Source organism: Poecilia reticulata, chromosome 16, assembly GCF_904066995.2.
Source record: "Poecilia reticulata chromosome 16, P_reticulata-male-v2, whole genome shotgun sequence".
NCBI classification, from domain to species: Eukaryota; Metazoa; Chordata; class Actinopteri; order Cyprinodontiformes; family Poeciliidae; genus Poecilia; species Poecilia reticulata.
Genome location: NC_088845.1, coordinates 19,926,005 through 19,952,527, shown reverse-complemented (window position 1 = coordinate 19,952,527; position 26,523 = coordinate 19,926,005). Strand labels below are relative to the sequence as shown.

General features: G+C 39.0%; 1 protein-coding gene across 2 annotated transcripts; it reads left to right on the top strand.

Annotated features, from left to right (window-relative positions):
• The first annotated feature begins 372 nt into the window (after positions 1–372).
• On the top strand, positions 373–25,830 carry st14 (ST14 transmembrane serine protease matriptase). 2 transcript variants are annotated; one of them, XM_008432421.3, is made up of 19 exons: positions 373–583; positions 9,251–9,401; positions 10,013–10,167; positions 11,826–11,896; positions 12,127–12,299; positions 13,020–13,052; positions 13,420–13,648; positions 15,303–15,442; positions 16,035–16,138; positions 16,583–16,692; positions 17,559–17,689; positions 18,136–18,240; positions 18,975–19,082; positions 20,485–20,598; positions 21,036–21,155; positions 21,547–21,730; positions 23,400–23,674; positions 24,147–24,286; positions 24,412–25,830. In XM_008432421.3, the coding sequence occupies exons 1-19, from the start codon at positions 563–565 to the stop codon at positions 24,571–24,573; spliced, it is 2,526 nt and encodes an 841-aa protein (XP_008430643.2). In that variant the 5' UTR covers positions 373–562; the 3' UTR covers positions 24,574–25,830. The 2 variants fall into 2 exon arrangements, with proteins under 2 accessions (XP_008430643.2, XP_008430644.2); XM_008432422.3 differs by lacking the exon at positions 373–583 and adding an exon at positions 7,766–7,783.
• The last annotated feature ends 693 nt before the right edge of the window (positions 25,831–26,523 follow it).

Genomic DNA, 26,523 nt, shown 5'->3' with positions numbered 1-26,523 from the left:
TCAAACTCACCCTGTGTCCCAAGAGGAAGTAATCCATTAAAGTGAACATTGAACACAGTCTATTCTTTTGACAAACCTTGCTTATTACCAGTTAGCATTATATGATTTTCTGAATCTGACTGTATTACATTAACTTTGTATAGAAATACACTGTTTTGAGTATTGGCCTATTGGAATTACTGAGATAATTCTCACTACTGATCAGTAAAGGCTGCAATTTAAGACTTAAATAATCAGCCATCCATGCTTTATAATCAGATTTTTGTTGCGGAACCTTCCTCCACAGTCAGTGGCACCTCTTGCTACTTTAAAACCGAGGTGAAAAGAGACTGTTAGGAATTTGAGGAGTTGGCTTGACAGGTATTGTGGGCGGGGCTAAGGTGTGTGAGAGAAGATTTCAGGTAGTTTAATACCTGAGCTACCAGGTAGCTCTTTGACACAGGAAGAGATTTCGGTTAATCTCTGAGGGACTACTGATATTAATTTTTATTTGATTTGACTCCCCTTTTGGACGAAAGATACGGTTTTCCTGTCGGGTTTCAGTTGGTTCTGGTCTTCGAAGATGAGTTCTGCCGCATATCGCGTAAGTTTGTCGCACCTGACGCAAGTAATTGTTTTGTTTTTATCTTGTCGTTGTCACTGTTGCTATAAGTCGCTCCCCTCACAAAGTTTTGGGGCGGTAAAGTTTGCCGCGGGTCTCCTGTTTAAACGCAGCGTTTCGGACAGTGCGGACTGATTCTTACAGTAAACACGTCTGACAGTTTTTCTCCCAGCAGTTTATTGCCCACAGCGAAACTGCAGGTTGACACCCTTGGTGTGCTTCCGGGGGCCTCACCTATACCACATAAATAAATGTCATTCATTTGCCCACATTTATGTCAAAGCGTATTTGAAAGTTTGTCATTTATGACACCATCTTTGAATAAAGTGTATATCTATGCTTATGGACATTGATTATTCGCATTGCTCATAATATAATTAGGTAAATAGGATTTGGTGTCAGATGAGGTGCGAGTTATTCCGTTTCAGTCGATGCTAATTTATTTTTATTGAATAAATTATGTTTCATCTCAGATATTTGTGTCTTCTCTCTAGTGGAATTAACTTTTTTCATATTGAAGGATATACCTTCTGGTGTTTAGTTTGCGTTCTTAATACACAGGAAAAAAAATGCTTTGACATGCTTAAGCTGCTCTTAAGTATTCTGAGAAAGATTATTTGTATATATATATATATATATATATATATATATATATATATATATATATATATATATATATATATATCCCATTTCCAAGCGTGTTCATTCTGACATGCTGCATTTTTACAAGAAAAGTTTTTTGTTTATTCTGAAAGGCATGGACATATGTTTGTAGGTTGATTTCTGTTGCTATCAATGTGTTTTTGTGACATCCATTTGGCTGTTTCTTATGTCAGAATAGATTAGAGCAGCTGTCTTGGTTGAGCTGCGATCACTTCAGCTTTCTCATTGCGTAGATATGTGGAAAACCTTTTGATTTATGCTTTTCTTTTAGCTGTGAATCTCTCTGGTGTAATTGCAGTAATTCATCACATACATAGGGAGACGGTGCTGCTTGTCTTATAGGGAAACTAAAGGACTGACTGCTCAACTAAAATGCCTTTAGAATGATCTTTTATTTCACTTGTACCATCTTTCACTGAAAATTTATGACGAGTCCAATGTGAGATCATTAATTTTAGTAGGGAAGAATTCACACCTTAAGAAACAGTATTTATTTGACCAAAATCACCGGTGATATATTTATTGGCACCCCTGCTTCTCATACTGCAGACATCTCTTCAGCTCACGCCACAGCTTGCCTGAAGGATTTAGGTCTGGGGTTGAAGGTTGCCAGTAGAAAATAAAAAATATGTCTGGCAAAACAATTCAGTGTGTATTTTTCTTTATCTAACTGAAAGGCACTGATGACTCAGTTTTGGATTACGGTTGGAGTCTAGCACATTTTAGTTGACTTACATTTGAAATCTTAGGACATAAAATAATTTTTCCTGACATCCTTCCGAGAATATTTATACACTAATATAAAGCAACACAAATCCTCATGTTTGTATGCATGGAAATCTTGGCCTTTGTAGATCTGTTATCCGTCTTATCAGGCTGTTCGCGGCGTCTTCTTGCGAGATAAATATGGGTCCTTATCTAGTCTGGCAACCAGTGGCTAAAAAAACATTGAACCTTTGTCTGATGTCATGTTTATAAGCTTCGCAAATGGAGAGTAAATATGAACAATTAGAAATCGTCTGGAAACTCTGATCAAGTTCTTGAAGTAGAGCATAAATGAAAAATATATATTTTGCATTGCTCCATTAGTGATTTTGTTTTAAAAAAACAAAACAAAAAAAAAACTGCACTGATTTTCCGGTCACAGAGTAAAGACAGTTTTGTTAAAGAAAAGCGTGGATGCTAATATTTTCTTTGAACTAAAATATATACAGTAAAGCTTCCTGAAGCATGTACAGGCAGAGTTAAAGTCAAACTCTTGCCTAGAAGCCGTAATGTGCTTCAAGAAACTGTGAGTACTATTCAAGCTGTCTTGTTTTTATTGTTCTTCCACAACTGATGGTGAGGTATCAGCAGCACAGCTGGAGGGGAGTCAGGTCTTACAATGGTATATTGATGTGTTTTGTGAAAAAGGCTTTCGGTAGTTCAGAAATTAAGCTGTGCAGCAACTTCTGAATTGTGTCAAAAACAGCTACAGGTCAAGGAGTTCAGGAGCATAGATTATGCAAAGATCTGTCCTTGTGCTTCAGTCTTGTTAGAAACTGTTGAATAATATCACAGAGTGTCAGTAATGGTGGAAAAAACAAAGTCCAGATAGAGAGGTACCTCTGCAAAGTTTTAGATTTGAAATCAAAGGGTGGTGCAACATAAGCCGGCTGCTCCATGCAAACAGATTCAGCTATTAAATATGAAGCTGGGGGAATTACACAATAACAGGCTCAAAGCAAGAGAGACTGATTTTCTTACAGGGAAAAATATTTGGGTTATTATACACTTTAGCTGTATTATGTCATAATAATTACTGTTAGTTGTAATCCAACAAATGCCGCCAGATAATGAATAAATATTCATCATAACCTGAGGAATGCAGGATTGTTTATTAAAAAGACTGAAATATTGCAAAAGTGATGATTCTTGTTTGGAGACTTTTGATCACAGCCGTCTGGTTGAGAATGAACATTTTCAGATTTTGTTGAAGTGACTCAATTTCTGAGTGACCAAACCGCAGGGATCATTTAGTACGGCTTAGGCATGAGATAGGATGAGATTCTCAGAGTGTAACGTTCACTACAAATGATTAGAAATAAACATCAGATTGACCATGATTTATGGTATTTAAAAAAATAAAACTTCAGCAACAATGTATAAGATAATCTATTTTATTTGTAGAAAACGATCTATTCGTACTGCTCCTGTTGTAAAAGCTGCTATTAGGATGTTGGTGGAACTTTTATCCTATGTTGATTCTGATATAAAACAAAAATATGGACTAAACATCTGCTTAATTTGGGAAATGTTTTTTTTTGCAAATCCTTATTGCATAGTATTTTGTTATTTGCTGTTTTGAAGTTTAACAGAAATATAGGAGTGTATATTGGCTGACAAATGGCAACTAGAGGGGAAGAGAGAGTGTTCTGTTTCTATATGAAGTTGGAAAAAAACCTGTGATGTTTTCTAAATCTTAAGAAAAACAAAACAAAAGTGACGTGCATCAAAAGATTGATGCCAGGCGTGAATCTAGGCATGCAGAAGTTTAAAAACATAGTTTGAAAAATTCAAAAATTTACCATCTGATTCTATTCATAGTTTATTGCTCTTTTTTCGAAAGTGCCAGAGAAAAGTGGGAGAGTGACAAGAGAGTTTTCTAGTTATTAGTGAGTAATGTGTCACTATGCCCCTCCCCCACATGTTGCAATGTGCTGGTACACCGTGTCTGTCAGCGTCTGAAAAAAATAAGGCTTGTACAAATTGTTCCGCTTAAATTAAAGACTGATTTGGCTTTTAGGGTAGATTTGCATAGCAAAAACAATTATGATTCTGAATCTAAAAACATCCACCCATTACTATTATTAAGATAATGCTGTTTTTAGATCTAAAGTTAGAAATTTGTTATGCAACTGTGTGTAGGCTCAACTTGAACAGCTGCCCTGACTAATTCACCAACAATTATGCGTTTGTTATAGTCTCATTATTCATCTAACAGCATTTAGATTAATAATGAAACTTTTTATCAAAATTTTAGCAGCAGTGGAAATAGATATGCTTTTCTATTTTTATTAGGTAAAATTATTTAACACATTGTTTATTCTTTGCTTTAATTCTTGGGCAAATATCAAGTAGGATTGTGTTTTTTTTGCTCAGTGTTATTCTATGATGATCTCATTCAGCCACTCTGTCACTCTGTGTTTTTTCATGTCTAATTTTTAATCTAAAATAGCTTTTTTTTTTTTTTTTTTTTTTTTTTTCATAAAGTGGCTTACATCAAACTGTTGCCAAGGGGCTATTTCCTTTTTCTTTTGTTAATATCTGATTTGGCACAAACAATGAGGCGAGTTTTCAACACAGAGAATGGGAAGTTGGTAAATAATTATCTAGGAAAGACTGTATTTTTTTGTATGTGAGAAGAATCGCTTAGTTTTCATGTATCGAGAAGGTAATATTTAATTGTGACGCCTCCAAATTATTTGTAAATCCTCATGTGGATTTAGAAACATAAAATAAGTAAAATAAAAATAAAAACTCATGAGCTGTGAAGAAAGACTTGGTTGTGAAAAACATAATTATTAAGAAAACAGCCTGGCCACGTTGTAGCAGCTTGGTTTGTTGCTATGTTAACAGCTGCTGCCGAGGGTTTTGCTTTCATGCGTCTCACAGCTTTACAAAGCACTGACCTTAGCCCTGAACAATGGAGGTGTAGCATTTCTGATTCCTTTTTGATGGTATGCTGTTCACACCCAAACAAAGCTGGAAATGAAAAAAGATTGGTGGCAGACGTACCGCTGCTCTGAAACAGGGCAAAACCTGCCTGACAGAAATACTCAGAAATTACATGTGAGACATACTCACCAGCATAATATGATTCCTGGGCTCTTTCTTTTTTTGTTGTTTTTTAAGCTTGCATGGGTGAGAAACAACAATATGAGTCAGCATGTGTAATACTACGAACCTGAACCTTAAGTTATTGGGATTTGGAGATCAGAATAACTTGGATGCTGTGCAAATAAAAGGTTTCGTTAACGAAAAATAACTTTGGATGAACTGTTAAGTGCTGAAGTCCCAACTGAAGGATAAAATAGATGCTGTAGGGCAGTGTTGTAGTACTCGAGATCAGTCTTGGTCTCGAGACCAAAAAAAAAAAAAAACAGCGCTGTATGCACTGGGTTTTTACCTTAGAATGGCCAAGTTTCTGTTATTCCTCTGTCAATTTGATACAGTAGGGGCTTCCACATTTCCGATATCTGTGTCCTCAGTCACTTTTATCAGCAGTTAAAACTGTTTAATTCGTTGTTAACATGTGGTAATCTGTTTTTCCGAGCCGCCTTTAAACGCAACATGAGCGCTACGACGTTTGTTAAATTTAACATTGGTTAAATTTATTAAGTATTTAATATCTATGTGTTTTTATGGGAATATGGATCTTTCAGATCAATTTGAGAAGTAATTTTGATCATATTTCACATTTTATCATATCATGTAGAGCGCAGCGCTGGTCTTGGTCTTGACTCGGTCTCTGACCCTAAAAGTCTTGGTCTTGTCTCGGCCTCATACACTCTGGTCTTGGTCTTGTCTTGGTCTCGGGTTAGGTGGTCTTGACCACAACACCGCTGTAGGGACTTTCAGACCAATCAGTCCTGAGGCCCTCTGACCTGGTATTTTGGTATCGTAGAATATTGCAAAGGCAGTTTTGGTTGCACCAACTATGCAATTTACATTGCCTTCACTCTCCTTTTTTTTTTTTTTTTTTTACATGAATTATTATGAGTCTTCCAACACTCTCTGTAACCCTTAGCATCTCAGACACTTCTAACTGTGCCCAAGTCTTTAACATTGAGAAACCTCACAACAAGTTGCACAGTGTTATGACAACTATTGTTGCACTTCAAACTGTGCACAGTAATATTGCAATAATGGCATAGTCTCAATATATTGCCCAATCCTGCAAGACGTTCATGGGAATGTTGAGGTCACGTAACAACTATCAAGCAAATACTGGAAAACAGGTTGAAATTAAGTTTTAAGCCATAGCTTATAGGCTTCTCCTATACATTATAGTCAAATCTGGTCAGAGTATTTTTCTCAGCCCATTTGCTTTGTCTTACATGGTTTGAGGCAAACTTAAAACAAGTTTTCTTCTTCTTGACACTCTTCCGAAAAGACCATATTTGTGAGGTTTATGAAAGTAGTATTCTGAGCAGATGTCCTCACTTGTGGATCTTCATGAATGACCAGTCAGAAAGGTTACTTGATCTACATCCTTTGTGCTGAAGTTTAGTCCCTGAGAGCTCCCATCCTGCAACCTTTTAGATGCATCCCTGCTCCAATATACCTGAATCAAATTACTGAATTCCCTCATCAGCAGTCCTTCATCTCTGCAGAGGCCTGATAATGACTGATTCATTTGATTCAGGTGTGTTGGAACAAGGATGCATTTAAATTTTGCAGGATGGCAGCTCTGGAGGGAGGACTATACTTGGGTACTCCTGGTCTACATGATGTGTCTATTTACTAACATTATATAGCAATGCTCTGAGGCCTTCACAGAACAGTTGCATTAGTACTGTGATGAAATTATACACAGAAGGACTCTGTTATAATTACCTAGATGACTTTTTAAGGCAGATTTTGTCAAATGCTGTAGTGTGTAAAATCAGCAGAATACATATGGGTGTCAAGGTTTTAAGCTTAGTAAAGAATCATTTAAATGATAAACTCTTTTACTTCCACCTTTTAAATATTTTAACAAAGCATGGTATGTGAAAATGTTGAGCTGATGATATGGCAGATAAACAACCCGTGTGGTGGATGGGATGAAGTCTGTGAAACTAACATGTTTTTGTTATGATCAGGAGTTGTCATTTGCAGGAATAGTTTTTTGTTCCTTGTGTTAGAGAATAAAGCTTTAAAAGCAAGCCAGTTTTAACGAGGCCTGATGAAGTGTTTCACGTGACTCAGATGGAATACACCAAGGCATCTGAATGATGTCGGGTTTGTTTTTCATGTTGTGTCAGTGTAAAATTGATTTAGAAAGCACTTTGGAACAAATATGTTCCACCAAAGTGCTGCAAAGTCAGAACAATAAAAGTAGTGTTGCGAAATCAGTAAAAATGCACAAAAAAAATGAAGTATTTAAACTAAATGGATAAAATACCAGAAAAATAGAAAGAAAACTGGTATAAAATGTATGCATTAATAATATGGCTAAGTCGTCAGGTAATGGCAGAAAAGGTTTTACAGTTTAGAGAGAAACAAATTTTAATGAATGTCACAAAATATGTTGAAATCTTGCAGAAACTCACAACAAGCCAGAGCAGCTTAATTTTAACCACACCTTACTGCAGCATGTCTTGTCAAACCAGTTCAACCAAACAGCAACACTCACATAGCGCCAACTGCAACTCTGTGGCTCAAGTTGATTTCCTGTCAAACACTTTTGTAGGTTGGGCTGTTGTCGCCTCTCCTTTGGAATGAAGTAACACTTTTGGGCGAGGGAGAGACTTCTCATAATGCTCATGCGGGATGGTATGTATTTGGAGTAGTGAAGAACAGGATATGATGAAGCATATGTAATGGTATAATTAGGCCGTGATCAGGGTGATTGATGTAGAAGAACCTTGGGGCACTTGCTGACCCTCTATCTAATGATTCTCCTCATTCTGGCCCATGATTGCTGTTACAGATTCCAATTAGAGAGCATGTGTAGAAGCCTGAACTGGGCAGGAATGGACCTTAATTGCCATGAGTTATCATCTAGGCTCAAGTAATTGAGCCCCCATCTTAAGGAGCAGCACATCTGACAAATTGATTTAATACCAAAGTGATTCTCCATCCCTAATGGCACTCTAGCTTCTTCACTCATGGGCTGCAGGCACTGAATTCATTGTGTGTTGATTACTGAGCAGCCAAAACCTTTTTTTCTCTCTCTCTCTACGTCCACCCACTCGAGAGAGCTCAACAACACACGCAAACTACCTTCAAGCACTTCTTAAAGCAGCATGCCTGTATTTTCCCCAAGCTTATCACTTAGTTATTATCCAGTCTTTGAATATATGTAAAGCATGTTGCCATGGATTTATGAGGGTGGTAGTAGACTTGTCAGTGTTGCAGAACAGGTTTTTTTCCAGAAAAAGCAAGCCAAGCATCCTGTCAGAGCTTGTTTGTCCTATAAAGTAGAACAAGGTGTGTCGCATCACAACAGCTGGGTCTCACTGTAAAACTCTCTTTTCCTTGATGACAGTATGATTATTCTTGTATTAGACTTTCCATTGCAATACGTTTGCATGCAGAAGTTTAACCAATTTCAAACTAACTCTCTAATATCTTAATGAGAAAATCCCTTTCTTCTGTTTTTTTTCAACTTAGCATAGTGTCCCACTTTAAGTTTGGAAACTTGCTGGTTATAGATTGTGACTTTTTCTGAGCTAACGTTTAGATATATTAATAATGTTTTCTTTTTATAATTCTCATATCACTATTATGCATATTCACACTTCAGGTAATATGTATTCTCTTCCTTAAATGTTTCTTACCATAAAAAATAACAGATAAAGATAACCCTTGTAAATAACATGTTTTTTTTTTATTTTTGCAACCTTCATACAGACATTCAAACATGATAGTACTGTGATGGTCTGGGACTGCTTTGCTCCTCCAAGAACTTAGCAACTTGCTGTAACTGATAGTTATGAATTATGCTTTCAGGCAATAAATAATAAAGGAGAAAGTCCATCTATTAGTTCATATATTAAACTTGAGGTCACGTGGGTTATGCAGCAGGACAGTGGTTCAAACGCACCAGCAATTCCCTGAATGATTTCTAAAAAAATAAAAGAAGCCAGGCAAAATTGTGTTTTTGGACGGGACTATCCAATTCAGTATGACAAAAAAAGTAAAAACAGAAGAAATCTGTAACAGAACTAATACATTCTCATAGTTCTATATTGTTGCTAAGATAATTTCTTTCCCACCTCTTCCTTTCATCATCCCCAGAACGGCCACCAAGAGCATACGGTGTTCCTAACCAATGAACCGAAGACCTCGAAGAAGTCCTCGACGAAGAAGATCGGCGTCCTGATTGCTGTTCTTCTGGCGCTTCTTGCCGTCTTGGCTGTCGCGGCGTTCCTCATTTGGTTCTTCATCTGTAAGTAGTGATAACTCATTTCCTAGTTTATTTAATGGAGCAGATATTCAGGGACCGCAAATATTTAGATGTTTGGACACTCTGCCGAAGACCCTAAACTTTCAGCATAGATTTGCTTAATAGAAATAAGAGATGTGTGTATTTACATTGCATGCATTCCCTTCTGCCAAAACAGGCACATCACAAAGCGCAAAGTGGATCATTTACACTTGCTGTGAAGGCAGAGCTCTTTGATACGAGAGTGTAAGAGTGGCATGTTTGGACTTTAATTTCCCATTAGCGTTAGTCGATTTGACAGCTCTGACGTTCTCCTTTTAATAATGCAGAGGAGAAAAATGTCATGAGCCATGGCACAGTTTTCTTGTCATTTACGCAGACAGAGACTGATAAAAAGGCCTGTGAAGTCTCCATAAACACCATCTTGATTCAAGTGGCTGTTTTTAATTGCCACGAGAGCCAAACTGTCTCCACAGCATGAGGTCGTGCTGTAAAGCTTGAGGACTGCTCTTCAAGGCCCCACATTTTAAAAGTTTCGCCTTTCATCAGTAGCAGCCATCTTAAAGCATTTTGTTGATCAAACAATTGACTCTCATCTGTGTTTCTTCTCTCAGTTAATGATAACAGGGGCAAACTAAGTATGCAACGTAAACCATCAGTGCAACTTTTCAGTGGTCATATGAAGCTGATGGGTGTGAAGTATGACCAAGAGCTCGAGAACACAACTAGCCAAGACTTCAGCACTTTAGCTACAACACTGGAAAACCTTGTGAGTATGGCATCCAGATTGTCTCTCATGTATTTCTTCTGCTGTACACATTTCTGCTACTTTTAATGCCTTACGCTTAGTTGTCCTCTCTCGGAAAACATTAACTTTGAATGCTGTTAGCGACTGCTTTCTAAAATGTCCCTCCCAGTGCAAAATGACTGCCTTAACGGTCCCGTGGTCTTAGAGCAACGCTCAGGAGGAGCGTGGCAAATGTCACGGTCAGACAGTGGGGGAGCCGGAGGGCTGTCCAGTCAGACCCTCGATTCCCGAAACCACACAAAAAATAATCTTGTGAAAGCACATGTGGGGTCAGCTTGACTGTACCGGACCGCACACAGAGTAAAAGACTTGCGGGGTCTAAATGACCCCGTCTCTTAAGACTGCAGAGGAGAGTTAAGGTACCTCTGAGTGGGTGAAGAAATAAAAATAACAATAAATTCCTTGAGTGATTTTTCTGAACATTGGAAGGGATGTTGTGTTACCACTTAGGAGCTTGTTGATAACAAAAGGCTCCCACACTTTGAGCACATATTCTTCAGTGAAAAAATATTAGAGATGAGAATGTCATGCAGACATGAGGAGGGAGTTGTGAGAATTTGACTAGATAATTGGTAGAAAGCTTTTTAATATATAAAGTTTGCATAGAGTGTAAAAAAAAATTTTAAGGAATTTTTTTACTCATTTTTTATAAATTGATTAAAAATCCATTCATGCATCTTATCCCCCGTCCCCACCCTCCTCCTCCTCACCTCCTTACGGGGCTGGTGTCTGTCTCAAGCGTTCATTGTGTGAAGAACACGGTTTCTTATAATTTATTCTTATGATTAACATATTTTTAGTCACTCTATGCAGGCATGTTACGTATGTAATCAGAAGAGCAGAAAGTTCTTAATTAATATTTTCTTTATAAATATAAGTCTGAACTCTTACATTCTGCATGTAGCAGTAAAAACCTCAAAGACATCTTGCGTGATCTAAAAAAGATGAACTAAACTCAAGCACCGGTGGCCATTTTTGTATGTTTTATTCATGCCTGATTTAGAACTTGGGCCTGGAGCTCGATGGTGTTCCAGTTCCAAGTTTGAAGATCGTAGCCGTCAGCTGCCTAACACACTTGGTAGCTGTCCGTCCGTCCGTCCGTCCGTCCATCCATTCGTTCACTCTCTAATGTGCTTATCCCTGCGGGGTTGCGACTGGGGCTGGTGCCTATCTCAAGCAGTCAACGGGTGAGAGGCGAGGTACACCCTGGACAGGTCACCAATCCATCGCATTGACTACATAGTAGTCATAGTTGGCCGAATGTGATTTAAGAGCAGAACCTCATCATAATCGATAGTCTGTTGCTTCTTTAGTTCACACAGCAAGACTCTTGTAATGGCTGTTTTTTATGATTAGAAATAAAATTATATATCCTTATAGGTGACGGACAAAAATTTACTTCTTTCTCGTCTTCTTGGAGACGGAAGAGACTAGAATCAATCCAACAAAAACACTACCAAAACTCGCAGCAGCAGCACGATGTAAAATTTCAACAGTTTCAGAGCCGTATCTCTATTTGAATATCATTGCATACTTTGACTTTAGAAAATAGCCCATTCTTAATGATATGCTATACTTGAAAGTTTAAAATATGCTTCAACCATTTGTTTTTTACACAGCTGGCTAAATGCTACCAGAATGATCCACTCCTCGCCAAGTATTACACAGGATCTGCAGTTACGGCCTTTAGGTAAGACATTCACTTTTTCATATGCCTAAGGATTAGACGTAGTGCATTTTTCACCATCTCACATCCAGATTGTAGTTTCTTGTAAATTAGAGTTATTTACTATGACAGTTAAAACATCTTTTCACAACTTTCTTTTTGAAGTTGCTTTAAGCTGGTCTGTTTTTTTTTTTTTTTCTAAATTTTTCTATGAATTCCTTAACTTTTTTTCTTTTCTCATCTCTAAACACCAGTGAAGGAGTTGCAGCCTATTACTGGTCTCAGTTTGACATCCCAGTCGATGACCTGGAGATTGTGCCAGAGTTCTCAGAGGAGCGGGTTTTGGATGCGCTGGAGAACAGCATTGCGTCACAAAGTACTAGGTCCAACCTTGATAGTCTCAAGGTTATTGAAGTTACCGCTTCACGTAAGTACCCTCAGAACCAGGTGGATGGGGGAAAGCTTTTAAATGTAAGAAAGCTTTTAAATGTAAGCTTTAACTGGCTTTCGATAATTACATTGAGCAATCAAAAAAGATAACAGGCTGTGAACAAAGATCTAAACAAGGTCTTTGTCATGTCTCGTCATCGTTTCTTTTCTTTTCGCTTTGCATCTGTATCACAGTGGGCTGCTCTGAGTTGTGCTGATAAGATAATAACAGATAAGGCAGACCACTCTCAGCTTGTGCTGCATCTGAGATTGCACATTTTATGCTGTTTGGATCCTCTAATGATATTAGCCAGGCCCCTGGCCTGCTTTGAGAGAGCCATTTTTCTTCCTTCTGTCTCCTCAGCACTCGCCTTGCATTTGTCGACATCCTGGCCGTCAGCCGAGTGCTGGCCCTTGTGACTCTGTGGTTTTTGGTCCTCTTTAAAATGATTTCTGTTGGTACAATTTTGATGTTGCTGTCCCAGATAGTTAGACAGAGATGTATGACTTGCTGCTGTAGGGCAAGGTGAGATGGAGCAGAAAGAGGTGCGCACCATCACCAGTTCCCTTAACCGCAGGGAAATGGAACAGAAAATGTGCAACCCAAATATTTTAGGCTCATACATCAAATTCTCTCAGCCTCACAACTTTGGTGACCCGTTCTTACCTCTTTTCCTCCTGTTTTCCTGTCACCCCACCCCAATGTCTTTGTCTCCAGTCACAGATGCTCGCATGGCTAGGAAACCCACGGGTGAGTACAGTATGTCCTGTTTCAATCACCTGCTGCTGTAATTTTCCAGCTGACTAGATGCTCACTCTCCTGCCAGTCTTTAACAAATGATGGCCCTGCCCTCTACTGCATAGGCGTCGTTTTCATCTAAGATTCCTATCCTTGCAGCAGTTAGTTTAGGTTGCTTTACCATAGTAGCTGAGAGGCTAAGTGTAAAGTTATCCCAAAGTCTTGTTTTATAATTACATAAAACAGCAGACCATGTGCCTGATTTAACTGAAAACATTATTTGCATTATTAGTCATAAAAGTATTCATCAAACTATGTTTTTGAGGTATAAGTTACCTTTTAGCCAGTTTGATTTGAGCAATATTCTTCTTGTTCTCAGAGGACTGCTTCTTTCGCCTGGAAGCAGTTGAGGCTGAGCAAAGATTTACATCCCCCGGGTACCCCAAAGGCTACATGCCACAATCTTATTGTCAGTGGCAAATCCGAGCAGCAGAGGAGAACACCATATCAGTCAGTTTTCCAATTTTCCACATTGAAGACGACTGCAGCGATGACTTTGTCTCGATCTTTGACTCTCTGAGCCCTGATGATTCTCAGGCCATCACAGTGTAAGTAGAGGTGGAAGTGCTTGGAGAGTTTGGGAGATGTGATGGTTATACAAAATGTAACGGAAATTATTCTCTGGATAAGCATATATATATATATATATATATATATATATAGTAGATGATATTTGCAGGGATTTTGTAGCTCACAAATCTCTTCAGTCTTGCTTTGAGGCCTGGTACATCCCATACATGGTGGCAGACTGAGGTGGATGTACCAGATTTTAAGAGAGGGAACCAGAGAATGTGTTCCAACCATTGAACCACCAACACCATGTCCTAAACGTTAGGATATGGGAAAGAAAACTCTGACAAATTCTTCAACCTCAGAATTAGGAGGAGCAGTATGGCTTTTATTCAGTCCATGGAACAGGAACAGATCTTTAGCTTCACCAAATTGCTCAAGGAGTCATGGGAGTTTGTGGTGTTTGTGTGCATGCTACGCTTTTCATTTTTTTATTGGAGGGCATAATGAATACTTTTAGAAAACTGCGTTTTACTTAATTTTTTACACTTATGTGAACAACAAGAATCTAATTATAGTTACATTTGCTAATTGTGCTTTTATACATCTAGATATGGCAGGGATTTTTTTGTTTGTTTTATTTTTTTGTGTTAACCATGCGTAGCAGCTTTTGTTTCATGGGCTTCAACCAGAATTTGTCTAGTTTATTTTTGCCTGAAAGAGTAGTGTGACTCCCAAAAGACAACCATCCATGAATCACTTTGTATTTACCTGAAATGTTGCACAGGGATTTTAGAATAAAAGTTGTTTTCATGTGGGTGGAACATGTTCCACTTCATTCCTTTTTTTTTTTTTTCTGGTTTTGTGATTACGTTTATTTTTTTTATTTGCTTCTGAAGCCTTCTGCGATATGCGTTCCTTTTTTATTGTCAGCTTTCGAGCCCTGAGTGAGATTAAGTTGACTCAGACAGACCTCTCCTTTCAGATCTGTGAAAGATGCCAACATGAATCTGACTACACCACTGTGTGTAATTGCATTTTGTCTGTGGGGGAGGTCGCTTTTTTATGAATCTATCAGATACTGAATGCAACATCAGTTGTAGCTGCAGGCAATTTTAAACTCAGAAACCAATGCCAAACAAATACGGCCTTACCGAGTGATGCATAGCATTTTTTTTTCTATAATGGTATTGAGCGATGGGCTTTATTCAAGGTGACATGGGGTTTATGAGAGCCATAATATAATACTCTATAATGACATTATTCTACAGGAGGTGAATGTATTGCTGCTCCTACAACGTCATTTACACCTTCATGGCTTTTCCTCTATAGCCCTGCTCAAACTTTTTTTTTTTTTTTGTTAATCTAACAAATGTTTGATTTAGAAACTCCACCTAAGCAATTTCTTATTAGTGCTGATACTACTCTTCTTATTTATTTTTTCCCCCTGACAGCTCTTTTATTGATTTTCTCTCAAATGTTTTTTTTTTTCTTTTTTTTTTATGTTTGTAGCAATGTGCTGGTGTTTTAATCTTGTTGAATAAAACGAATTACACTTGTGTGTTACAGATCCACTTTCTTCAGTAAATGCTCTGAGCAATGCTCTGAGCATGGAGAAAATTATATATGCTTGGATGTTGGAACTCTGTTAGAATGTGTCTTTACTGGTCTGTTTCCCTTGTTTATCCACAGACAATGTGGCCAAAGGCCTCCCACTAATGCCCTGAGTGTTGTGTCATCCGGTAACATCATGCTGATTAACTTCATTGCTGACACCTCTGTCCAGAGGCCAGGCTTTGAGGCGCAGTACAAAATTATACCCAAAACTGAAGGTACATTTTCCTCACGTTCATAGTACCTAACATGATCTGTTTTATTGGTAAAATCTTTAGGATTATAATACATTTCTTTTGATCATTAGTATTTTATGCAGTTGTTGAAATCAGGATTCCTACACATTTTACATTTAATACGTTTCCAAACATTATCTTTATCATTCTGACATTTGAGCTGAAAGAATTTAACTCAAATGTAACTGGCTGGGCTTTCTAGATATTTTTAACGATCATGATGAATAACTTTTTTTTTTTCCACCATATTTCTCACAATAAATATAAGTGATGTAATTTCCCATTTCTATGTCTATAACCCAAAGACTAAATCACTGGTGGATAAAATTTTTCTCAATTTTAAAACTGGACATCAGATTTAAAATCTAATTCTTTTTACCGAGTTAGACTTGGATATCAAAAAAAAAAAAAGCAAAAAGACTGTAAACTCCATATTTCTCAAATGCTTCAAAATGATTGAACGGGTGCCATATATTTCTAGATGTTTTTAAAGTGTAAAGAAATGACAACTAACAATAATAATAATAATAATAATAATAATAATAATAATAATAATAATAATAATGCATTTTAGTTTCCCAATGTGACGTTGTCCTCACTAAAGACGAAGACAGTTTCACATCTCCGCTTTACCCCAGCTTCTATCCTCCCGCCACGAACTGCACGGTGACCATCAAGGTTTGTAAGACTTACAATCTCATTCTCCAACCCCACACCTCACGTCTCCTCCGCTTCTGCCCCCTCCTTCCTTGCACCACACCTCTTTCCTCTCCTCCATCCTTACCCTGCCATGAGAGGACTGCTGAGCCAGCACTGTCGAAGCCAAGCTGTTCAGTACCTCTTCTATCTTCATCTGTCAGGCTGCTGTTGCTGCTGCAGCTTGAGCTGAGCTGCAGGGTTTAGTGTGTGTGGCTTGTTTGTATGTGTGCGTGTGTTTGGGGGGTGGGGGGACATGCATGCAAGTGGATATGACTATATTTGTACACCCACAAACCCCTTTTGATGTGGTGCAGCCTTTGTGTTCGCACTTAGCTGTAGAGGCGTGTCCCTCTCTGTGTGTGCAGGTGACACATTGGTCAATAATGTTGCTACAAATCAGTCACTTGAAATTTTCTGCTGCAGGTCTCTGCAGGGAATAAGATACGTGTGACATTCAACATGTTCCGCATGAAAGAGCCGGGCGTAGATGTCCAAAGGTGTCACAAAGACTATGTGGAAATCATGGGGAAAAAGTAAGACTTGATTTACTGGTCTGTAAATGTGTGTCAGTGTCAGGTGGCACTGGAGACGCAGGTCAAAGCATAAAACAAGGATCTGGGACACACTGTCGTGCTTCACGTGTCAATATATGTGAAGCACATCGATATGCTGTTGTGACAAGACACTTGCATATACAGTATAAAAATACAGAAAGCTAAAAAAAAATTTCTCATTCTATGAGGTTTTGGATTTGTTTTATAATTATCTTTACATTCAGGCCCACTCACTACTGGTATTTGGTAAATGGCTAAGATAAACTTTCATCCTTGTTGGGCCTATTTTGTCATATTTCCACTTGTTTTAAAGTTTTATTTTGTGACTATAGATTTGGGCAGGCTCTGGTGAGCAGCTGATAATGAGTCACATTTTCCTGACTTATGAGCACAAATAATTACCTGAAGGATATGTTCTTTCACCACCTCTCCCCCATTTTGAAGAATGTTGAACAGAAATAGACTTTTGAGTTATGTTTTTAAGTTATTGATCCCCAATACTAAATATGTGAATCATTAGGAGTACCGCCGCGGGGCTTGAATGTGCTGCATACAATTTTTATCTGGCTTAAAATTTTGTAAGTAAATCTTTTTAGTCCCCCTGAGCATGACTTACAAATCACAATACACAAGTATTTGCTTTTGCCGATTCTTTGATATAGCTAGTTAACTATCAGGTGACATGAATTAAAGCAAAAAATAATTAAAGTTTTTTTAATTTTATGCATCTGGAGACGGGGTTTAACCTGACAGGTCCACGGTGCTTTCGACATACAGTCAAATTCTGTCATTTTTGTGCAATCCAACACAACGGCATCTTGAAACCATTTTGTTCTGTGTCTCAGGTATTGTGGAGAAAAGCCACGTTTCGTTCTGACCAGTGAGTCTAATGAACTAAAAGCGATCTTCCACTCCGATGAGTCTTATACCGACAAGGGCTTCCATGCAACGTACGAAACCGTCAATCCGGCTGACCGTAAGTTGATTCTTGTTTTTCTCACCCACATATACACCCACTATTTGAGGAGATGAGTGAAGTGTTGTAACATGACAGGGACACTCTCAGCCTGCCATTACAGTGCCAACAAAGGTAGTAATTTTGTGCTTTGAAAGACAAAAAGACTAAGGCTTATTGACAATAAAGCTAAAGCAGTTTGCTTTACACAGACTTGGAGATTGCAGGACTGAAATGTAAGAGGTGGACTAATTAGCAGAGACCTTGTTTAGTGAGTCTGTTTTATTTGTAGCTGTCAGACAGGAGTGTCACTACTGCTCCAACGTTGGTTCTCTGTTTGATCAAAATTGATTTATAATTGCCCTGATCAGCTCCTTTATGCCTGCTGAGAACATGCTATCGCTCCCCTCTCACTGACTTTGTCATTACTGCCTCCTTATGTCCCTTTCTTCTGTCTACATGAGCAGCTTGCCCTGACCAGTGGACGTGCAGAAATGGCTTTTGCATTGACAAAAACACAAGGTGTGACGGCTGGAACGACTGCGGCGACATGAGCGATGAGAAGAATTGCAGTAAGTTGATCTGGCGAGACTTTTTATTCCTTTAATAAACTCGTCTCCACACACCCTCTCCCTCCCCACGTCCTCCTCTCATTTCTTAAAAAGAAATAGCTTATTTTAAAACTATACTTTATAATGGCCTTCTTGCTGAGAGTCGGATGCGAAGATGGATACCACTCTCATCTCTGCCTGGTAAGTGTTGCCAGCAGCCAGTTAGCTTAGCTCAGCAAAACGAGCAGGAGCAGGGGGAAACACTTAGCCGGCATCTGTCCTGAGATAACGAAATCTGAGGAGCATAAAAATGACAAGCTGTGTTTTTTACGAGCCAGATCATATCTTATCTTCTCCTCAGTGCCACGCTTCTAGACTCCAGGAAATCATTTAGTGCTAATAGCCAGAAAATCAGGCACAACTTACCAAAAGCTATAATTTAAATTTTTTCCACAATGAACACTTTGAATTAAACACTCAGAACATGTTACATAGTGAAAACCATGGGATTTTTGATACCTTAAAGCAAGGACCAGGCCAGACCCGCAGTTTTCTTTCTTACTGCTGTATTTTTTTTAAATTTTTGCTTCATGTTCAATTCAAGCATCTTGATATTTTTACAAAAACTCTTCATCTTTTATTTTGCAGTACAGTCATTACTATCTGATGCAGCCAACGCATGTTTTGTTGTTCTGAGTTCATTCGTTTGTTCATGTTATTTATATGCATACATGTGCAAATTTCCTTTGTTTTAGAATGTGACAGTGACCAGTTTACCTGCGACAATGGTTTGTGCAAATCAAAACTCTTTGTATGCGATAATTCCAACGACTGTGGAGATATGAGCGACGAGAAACTATGCAGTAAGTATGAAAATCTCCATTCACGATTCAGAGCTATTTAAAGCACCAGACTTCCAAGCAGACCAAAACATGACATTGAAAATCAACCACAATGTGGATGATCACTATAGTTCATCTCTAGAGAGAAGTGGCATTTCTTCTGGGGATCATCTCTCTCTCTCTCTCAACTGTTTTAAGATGGCACGAAACCTTGATGCTGAGATCCTAGTGGAGGTTTATTATTAAGCTGATGGTATGTCTAAGTTGTAAGTCCATGCTAGAGTAACCTAAAAGCAGCAGTTGCTGTTTATTAGTAATTCATAGCCATTAGGTACATATATGGCTTCATCAGAGGACCTGCAGGAGTACTGGCTACACTGACCTCATTCCGAGGTAAAAACCTAACCATGCCAGCAGCAAGCTGGCAGTACACCAAGTAATTCATTACCATGGTCTTGGTGGTGCAGCTGCTATAGACATTGCTACTGCTCTGGCTCCATCAATAAGGATGTTACCAAGTAGCTGAAATTAACGATCCACTATCTGCATGTCAGTATATTAGGCCATCATCAAGGCCCTTGCACTGGGCTCATTTCTGTGTAGAAGTACACACACACACACACCTCTAAATTGTACATGTCCTGCTTCATTGCAGATGTTTTTACAGGTTGCAAATATGTCATTCGGCTTTTGCCTTGCTATCAAGGAAAAACTTTGCCATGATATTAGCAGGGGAGGAATAAGAGAAAGCAGGCACTTCTTGGATTTATATTGCAAATATACAAAAAAATCCTTCACACACACCCCCAGCCCCTCACACACACAAAAAACATTTTAAGCTTCAGAGCTTCTGTAGTCAGAAGCTCTGAAGCTTGGGCTCTAATTTTGTATTTTGTAGCTTTTTGGATCTCAATCTGTGATAAATTGGCCCAGGTTTAAATTATGGCATAAGTTTGGTAAACATCCTGTCTTTAATCTTTTTATGCTCCTAATACTGCTAATACTGTAAGCTCAGTTAGATAAGTTCTTCTTTCCTGTTGGTGTCAGTAAAACATTAAACGACCCTCTATCAGCCAGCTGAGCTATGTTGTGCAGCAACAGGCACTGCTGCATCACTCCTATCTACCGATGAACATTTTCATCGGTAGATAGGATTTAATGACCTTTTCTGGCAGGTCATTAAAGCATTTCAAAATGTAGAAATGGTATGATCAAAACCATAAGCCATTTTGAAACTAAACTTTTTTAGAAACTTTGTAGATCTTGAAACCAGTAACTGACCCCAGGCTGTGTGTATACATCACTTCAAATCCTAATACTTGCAATAAAAACGAAGCCAGACACTGATGCCTTTCTTTTGCTGCTACACTAATGTCTGTTTTTGATAAAAAACTTCCTTCTAAACTTGTTTCGTCGACACCAGGTTGTCAGCCAAACGAGTGGCGATGTGGAAATGGAGTTTGTCTTCCTCAAGATGTCAAATGCAACAAACTGAAGGACTGTGTGGATGGAAGTGATGAGGCCTCGTGCGAAGACTGTAAGCAGATGACCACTTTTCTTTTTTGCTTCTTAAAGAAAACAATCACCTCAGCATGGTTGTGGGTATAACAAAGATGTTTCACTCAGGGCTTTGTCTTAGTTCAAACTATTTCTCTGTTCACTGTTGTTTTTACTCTTTGTTTTATTTCCTGCTACTCTCCTCTTCAGTCTTCATCAATTTCTCCCTGATTCCCCTCTTGCAGTCACAGACGTTCACAGAGGGCACGATTGCATTTCCTTTTGATTTTCACTTCTGTGAATAAGGAGGCATATTAGGCCTTAATCCCAATCAATACGCCCAATCAATGCAATCTGCTGCTCAATCACTGCACATTGTGCATTGGAGCCTCACTCTGAAGCCTCACTGATTGCGTAGTATTTCACCGGTTAAATGTGTGTTTTCACTTCGGGTCCTGTCTCCACCCACTTTTGCAGCCCCAGATTTGTGCTCTGACTTCAGCTTTCAGTGCGCCAGCGGGGAATGTGTCAACAAGGTGAATGCCGAATGTGACAGTGTCAACGACTGCTCTGATAACTCAGATGAACAATCATGCGGTGAGGAATCTACCTCCTTTTTAGACTCTTCAGTGTTTTTTTTTTTTTTTTAACAGCTGAAGCTGGATTTAATCTCGTCAATTTCAAACAAGATTAAAGTTGCTAGATTGGGCTGTCTGTTAGGAAGAAGAAACCCAGGCTAAGTGTGTTTATATATATTAACCACATTTAAGCCTCTACATTTTATTTAGATTTTTATTTACAAATTTTACTGTCGTATCTCATTAGGATTTAAAAACTCAACAGCATCAACAGCAATGACTGGAATTGTGTCAGTGTTCAATAAAGTCAGTTTAATTTTCTGCTTTTTTTTTTTTTTCCTCACCATAGAATGGATGGAGATGGTATTTTACATTTCTTCTCTGAAACCTGTTCTCTGTTGTATTTCCAGACTGCGGCATCAGGCCTTACAAGATGAACCGAATCGTAGGAGGGCAGAACGCTGATGTTGGGGCGTGGCCCTGGCAGGTCAGCCTTCACTTCCTGAATTCTGGCCATCAGTGCGGCGCCTCGATCATTTCAGAGAGGTGGCTCCTGTCCGCTGCTCACTGTTTCGTCAACAACATCCCCCCAAAGTGAGTCACAGATGTCTTGCACTTACAGGAATGCACAGAGCTAAAACAAAGCAACTTTTCAGATCTTCTCTTCACATCAACATCATACTTTAACATTTTCCAAGATGGATTCAAATGGAAAGAAAAAATACTAGCAGTCTACAACAAACACAGCATCTCTCCCTTACAAATCAGCCTTTCTTACTGTGTTCACCTCAGCAGCCTGTTGGTGGTGCACTAACCATTCTGTTCAGCTAGAACACGGTCATAATACATTCATTTATGACAGCTGCGCAGGTTTTTTTTTTTTTTCCAGACTTGTGTACAGTGTTGAAACGGTTAAATTAATTGGGACATAACCATCGTAATGTGTTAAATATTAATATTGTGAGACATTTAGTCAGTTTCACATCCATTTAGTGACCTTAATGCAAGCATTGCATAAAGCACACATTTATTTGTACAAAAACAATGCCCTTGAACTTTTTACATGATCAAAATCTCATTCAAAACATTTTATTTTGATAGGCCAACAGAAAATAGTGATACAGTTTCTGTATCATAAAAATGATACATGGCTTTCTACAGTATATACTTTAGAAAATATAAAATATGTATTGGAAGCAAACATTGACCCATTGCTTTCAGCCTGTAAGCCTAAATTAAATCCAGTGCAACAAACTGTCAAGTCACCTAATTAGCAAATACTCTACATGCACATAGTTTGATCTCATGTTAATACAACACTTTTATGAAGGCCTCAGAAGTTTGCTAAGGACATTGATGAACAGACAGCTTTATGAAGACCAAGTAAAAAAATTGCAAAGAAGTTGAGGGGCAAGGTTATAAAACTTTATCCTACATAAGCTATAAACATCTCCTAAAGCACTAGTTTTATCAGATGGTCCCAGAGACTTAACACAAATGAAAAACTACCAAGAGCTCACCTCCTACCTACACTGTGCAAGCAGAGCATAAATGTGAGAGAAAAACAGCAGAGATTCGCAGTTCAAGTAGAAGATTATGTTCACGGGAAATCCATTTGTTATGCATTCCACAAATTTAACCTTTATGGTCAGGGTGGAACAAAATCTATACCTTTTGGGAGTGGCAGCAGTATGCTGTGGGAATGCTTTTCTTTCAAGGGGCAATGAGTTTTTAGGCACATAGTGCCATTTTATAACACAATGAAGTAACTGTTAACCTTCAGTTATAAAAAATGCTATACATTTCACACAACATAAGAGATTTGACTTCGTAATTTGACTCCTTGAAATTGGGCCTACTCTTTCTAAAGCTCTGTTGTAGGTTCTATCTTTTCCTCTATCTCTTTTAGCCTCTTTTAACTGCTTACACACACATCCTGCAGCTTACATAACCATGTTCATGTGTGACTGCCGGCAGTCAAACATAAACAGACTGAAACTGATTAGACTACCCTTTATTGAGGGTACAGATTGCAAAGAATAAAAAGCTAATCTCGCCTCACTTGGTTTCATCCATAAGGTGAGCTAAGAGTGGCCCCAGCGCTGGACAGTGAATGTAACTCTGTACATTAATGCAACCCCCCCAACCCTTTCTTGATGCTGGAAAGACTTAAGGCCAGGGTTGGGAACTGTGACACAATGGATGTGGATACTTTTGCAAGGCACAGAAAATGATTTACTTAATGTTTCTCATGCTTTTACAGCCATCTTGATCCAAAAAACTGGCTTACATACAGTGGTTTGCAGAGCCAATTTTCTATAGAGGCCGCTGAGCAGCGTAAAGTGAAGAGGATCGTTCCTCACCCAGATTACAATGAAATTACACATGACTATGACATTGCACTACTGGAGCTCACAGAGGTGCTGAAGTGGAGCAACACCATCCAACCGATCTGCCTCCCTTCTCCCTCCCATGTCTTCCCTGCTGGATTGTCCTGCTCTGTCACAGGCTGGGGCGCACTCCGGGAAGGAGCTACTGGTAAGAATTCTCTGTAGAATTAATGGCCATATTCTTCTTTTCCTTACTTTTTATCATTGCAAATTTGAATAATGTTTTTGACTCTCAGTTTGGCTCTAATTTAGCCTATCATATTTTTTCTTTGTGGTGTTTCCTAAAGCCATTGTCTTCCCTTCATCTCCATCTCACCTAATCACGATTCCTTCCTCGCCTATATTGTCGCTCATGTAGTTTCCCATGTCTCCCAACATGACACACTTCACTGCTGCTTTGTCACGCTTCCCTTTTGCCTTACCTTTTTTTATGACCTGCTCGATTCGCTTAAGAGACATCTTCTGTATCCATAAGTCAACATGAACTCCCACTCCGAAGGGACGTTTCATAACCCTCTGTTAGCAACCTCTAATCCTGGTCATTGACACCTTTAATGTTGGCCATGAACATTAAGCTAACATGGCCAGAGCCGCTGACCCCTCTCTTACCACTTTTGCAGCTTCGCTGCCAATGTTGCTGCAGGAAGCAACAGTGAAAATCATCAATGACACAGTGTGCGGCCAGGTCATAACTGAACAACCGGTCACCTCCAGGATGCTCTGCAGTGGAATCCTGAGAGGGGGAGTCGACGCTTGCCAGGTGAGACCGTGCAAAATTTTCCCCAGGAAAGAAAAGCGAGATGTTTTCACACCTTCGTAATTGCTGTGCCGTCACAACCAAACACAATCTGATGATTTTACTTGCCCACCTGTGGCGCTCACCAGGGAGACTCCGGAGGCCCTTTGTCGTGCAAGGAGGAGAATGGGAAGTGGTTCCAGGCCGGCATTGTGAGCTGGGGCGAGGGCTGTGGCCGTCGGAACAAGCCCGGAGTCTACACCCGCGTCACCAAGCTCCGAGAATGGATCAAAAAGGAGACAAACATTTGATGAACATGATGTGTGGAGCAGCAGCAGGAGGAAAGATGGCAGTGCTAGAAATGCTGGAAACAGAACATTTTAGCATGGTTCAGGCCAAGCCTTTTTGAGTTTTATCTATTCTTAGCAGCCGGCTGAGCATACTGTTGCATGGGCCCAGCTGTTCACATGAATGACTTTAAGCACTTTATGTGGTTGCCAACCTCCCACAGGAACTCCACAGACTCAAGTTTTGTACATTTTCTAAAGGTGTTTCTTAACAGTGTGTCATGCTGCCATCTATTGAAGCAATACTTAACTGATGGGTACAAGCCACAGTGTGTACAAAAAAATTAAATATGTATGATTTGGGGATACTTTTTCGCCCATTGGTTGTTTGGCTTAACTTTTTAAATGCTTTACTTGGCTTTTTAAAAGCTGACTTTCTTTGTGTACAGTGCCATCCATTAGTGATTTTTATTTAGAAGATTTTTCCGTTTTCTATACTCAAACTGATTTGATCTCACTTCCCAACATGCAGTTAATGTCCCACCATTCTTTCATAGCTTTAGAATTTAACTTAAAATGTAAACAAAACTACACATTTGGGGGAGTGTGGGGAGGGGGGCGAAGTAAAACTGAAATATCCAATAAGGAAAAATGGACCAACACCATTTATGTACAGTCATTTTCATGTTATGCTTAGATTGCATAAATACCAGGAGCTGGCTGCAATGGAAGGCAGAAATTGCATTAATCAATCTAAAAGCCTGTGATTTGCTTTGGAAAATGGCCAATGGTTAAAGTATGCCAGGTTTGTTATTGGTGGGCCAAACTAGGCAAAAATATCACAGTGGTTCTTGAATAATGGTACTGGAATGTTTTTTTTGTGTGTTTTTTTTTCCTCATACGCATTTTCCTGTTTTTATATTTCCATGCTGGCTTTTGTCTACATTTGTAAAATATTTTAAAGTATGTTATATATAAATTGGTGGGTGAAGCATCCAGCTGGTTTTAGCAGACCAAGTCTATGATTAAAGCTCAGGATGAGAGGTGTATTTTGTTACAGACACCCAAGAGATTAACCACAGCCAAGAGTATTTCTACTCAAAACCAATTTGACAGGATAACCAATTTTATGCCTGACTTGTTTTGGGATGACTAGCAAAACCAAAGACGTAAATGTGTATTATTTGCAAAAAGTATTGGGGAGGACTAGGCATGGGTTGGTGTGTAATTCTCTCTTTTAAGGAATATTGGCTGTAAATTAAAGCAAATATCCCTATCTTTCACTGTTTGTTTTTTTTTTCTTTGAAAAACCTCACCAAAAACGTGCTTCAACTTTCATTCTGCTTGACAATGTGTTTATAGACCAAAAATGATGGAAGGTCCTAATTTTAAAACATATTGATGGGGCCTAAATTAATGTTCTGAATTTTATCTGGCCATGTTCACACCTGAACAAAGAAACATTATCATCCAAAATGCTTTGTAAGGCACCCCGGATGTTCGATCCCTATAATAAACCATGGCAGCAGCAGCATCATGCTCTGAGTTACCACCTTCCGCAGGAATGGAGAAGTTGGTTGGAGTTATGGGGGAGACAGATGGAGGTAATGAACATGACGTCATCTGTTAATCATTCTAAGGTTGTTTTTAAGCACGTGACAATCGGCGGTCGCAATTTGTCTCGGTACGTGTTCCTTATCTGGAAGAACAGAACCTGCCTCGACGGTGCCGGGGTTCGTCATTGCTAACGTGCTGCCGTCATGGAGATTTCGGGGAAAATAATAGAAAATTGTGGTCCAACGTTGCCCGTGGGGAACATCCCAGCAGCCGTTATCCAGAGGTCCAATTTATTACATTTCCAAAACCCAAACGGAGTCTGGAATAATGCAAAAGATGGATGGAGGCCTGTAGCCGACCTCATGTCCAAATGAATGAAGCTGATGACCGCAACCACCCCATGTTCATCTGCACAAA

Coding starts and splice junctions, on each gene's coding strand:
- st14 (XM_008432421.3), top strand. CDS start 563: ATGAGTTCTGCCGCATATCGC. Junction 21,156..21,546: donor CTCAGATGAACAATCATGCG/GTGAGGAATCTA, acceptor TTGTATTTCCAG/ACTGCGGCATCAGGCCTTAC. Junction 24,287..24,411: donor GGGGAGTCGACGCTTGCCAG/GTGAGACCGTGC, acceptor GGCGCTCACCAG/GGAGACTCCGGAGGCCCTTT.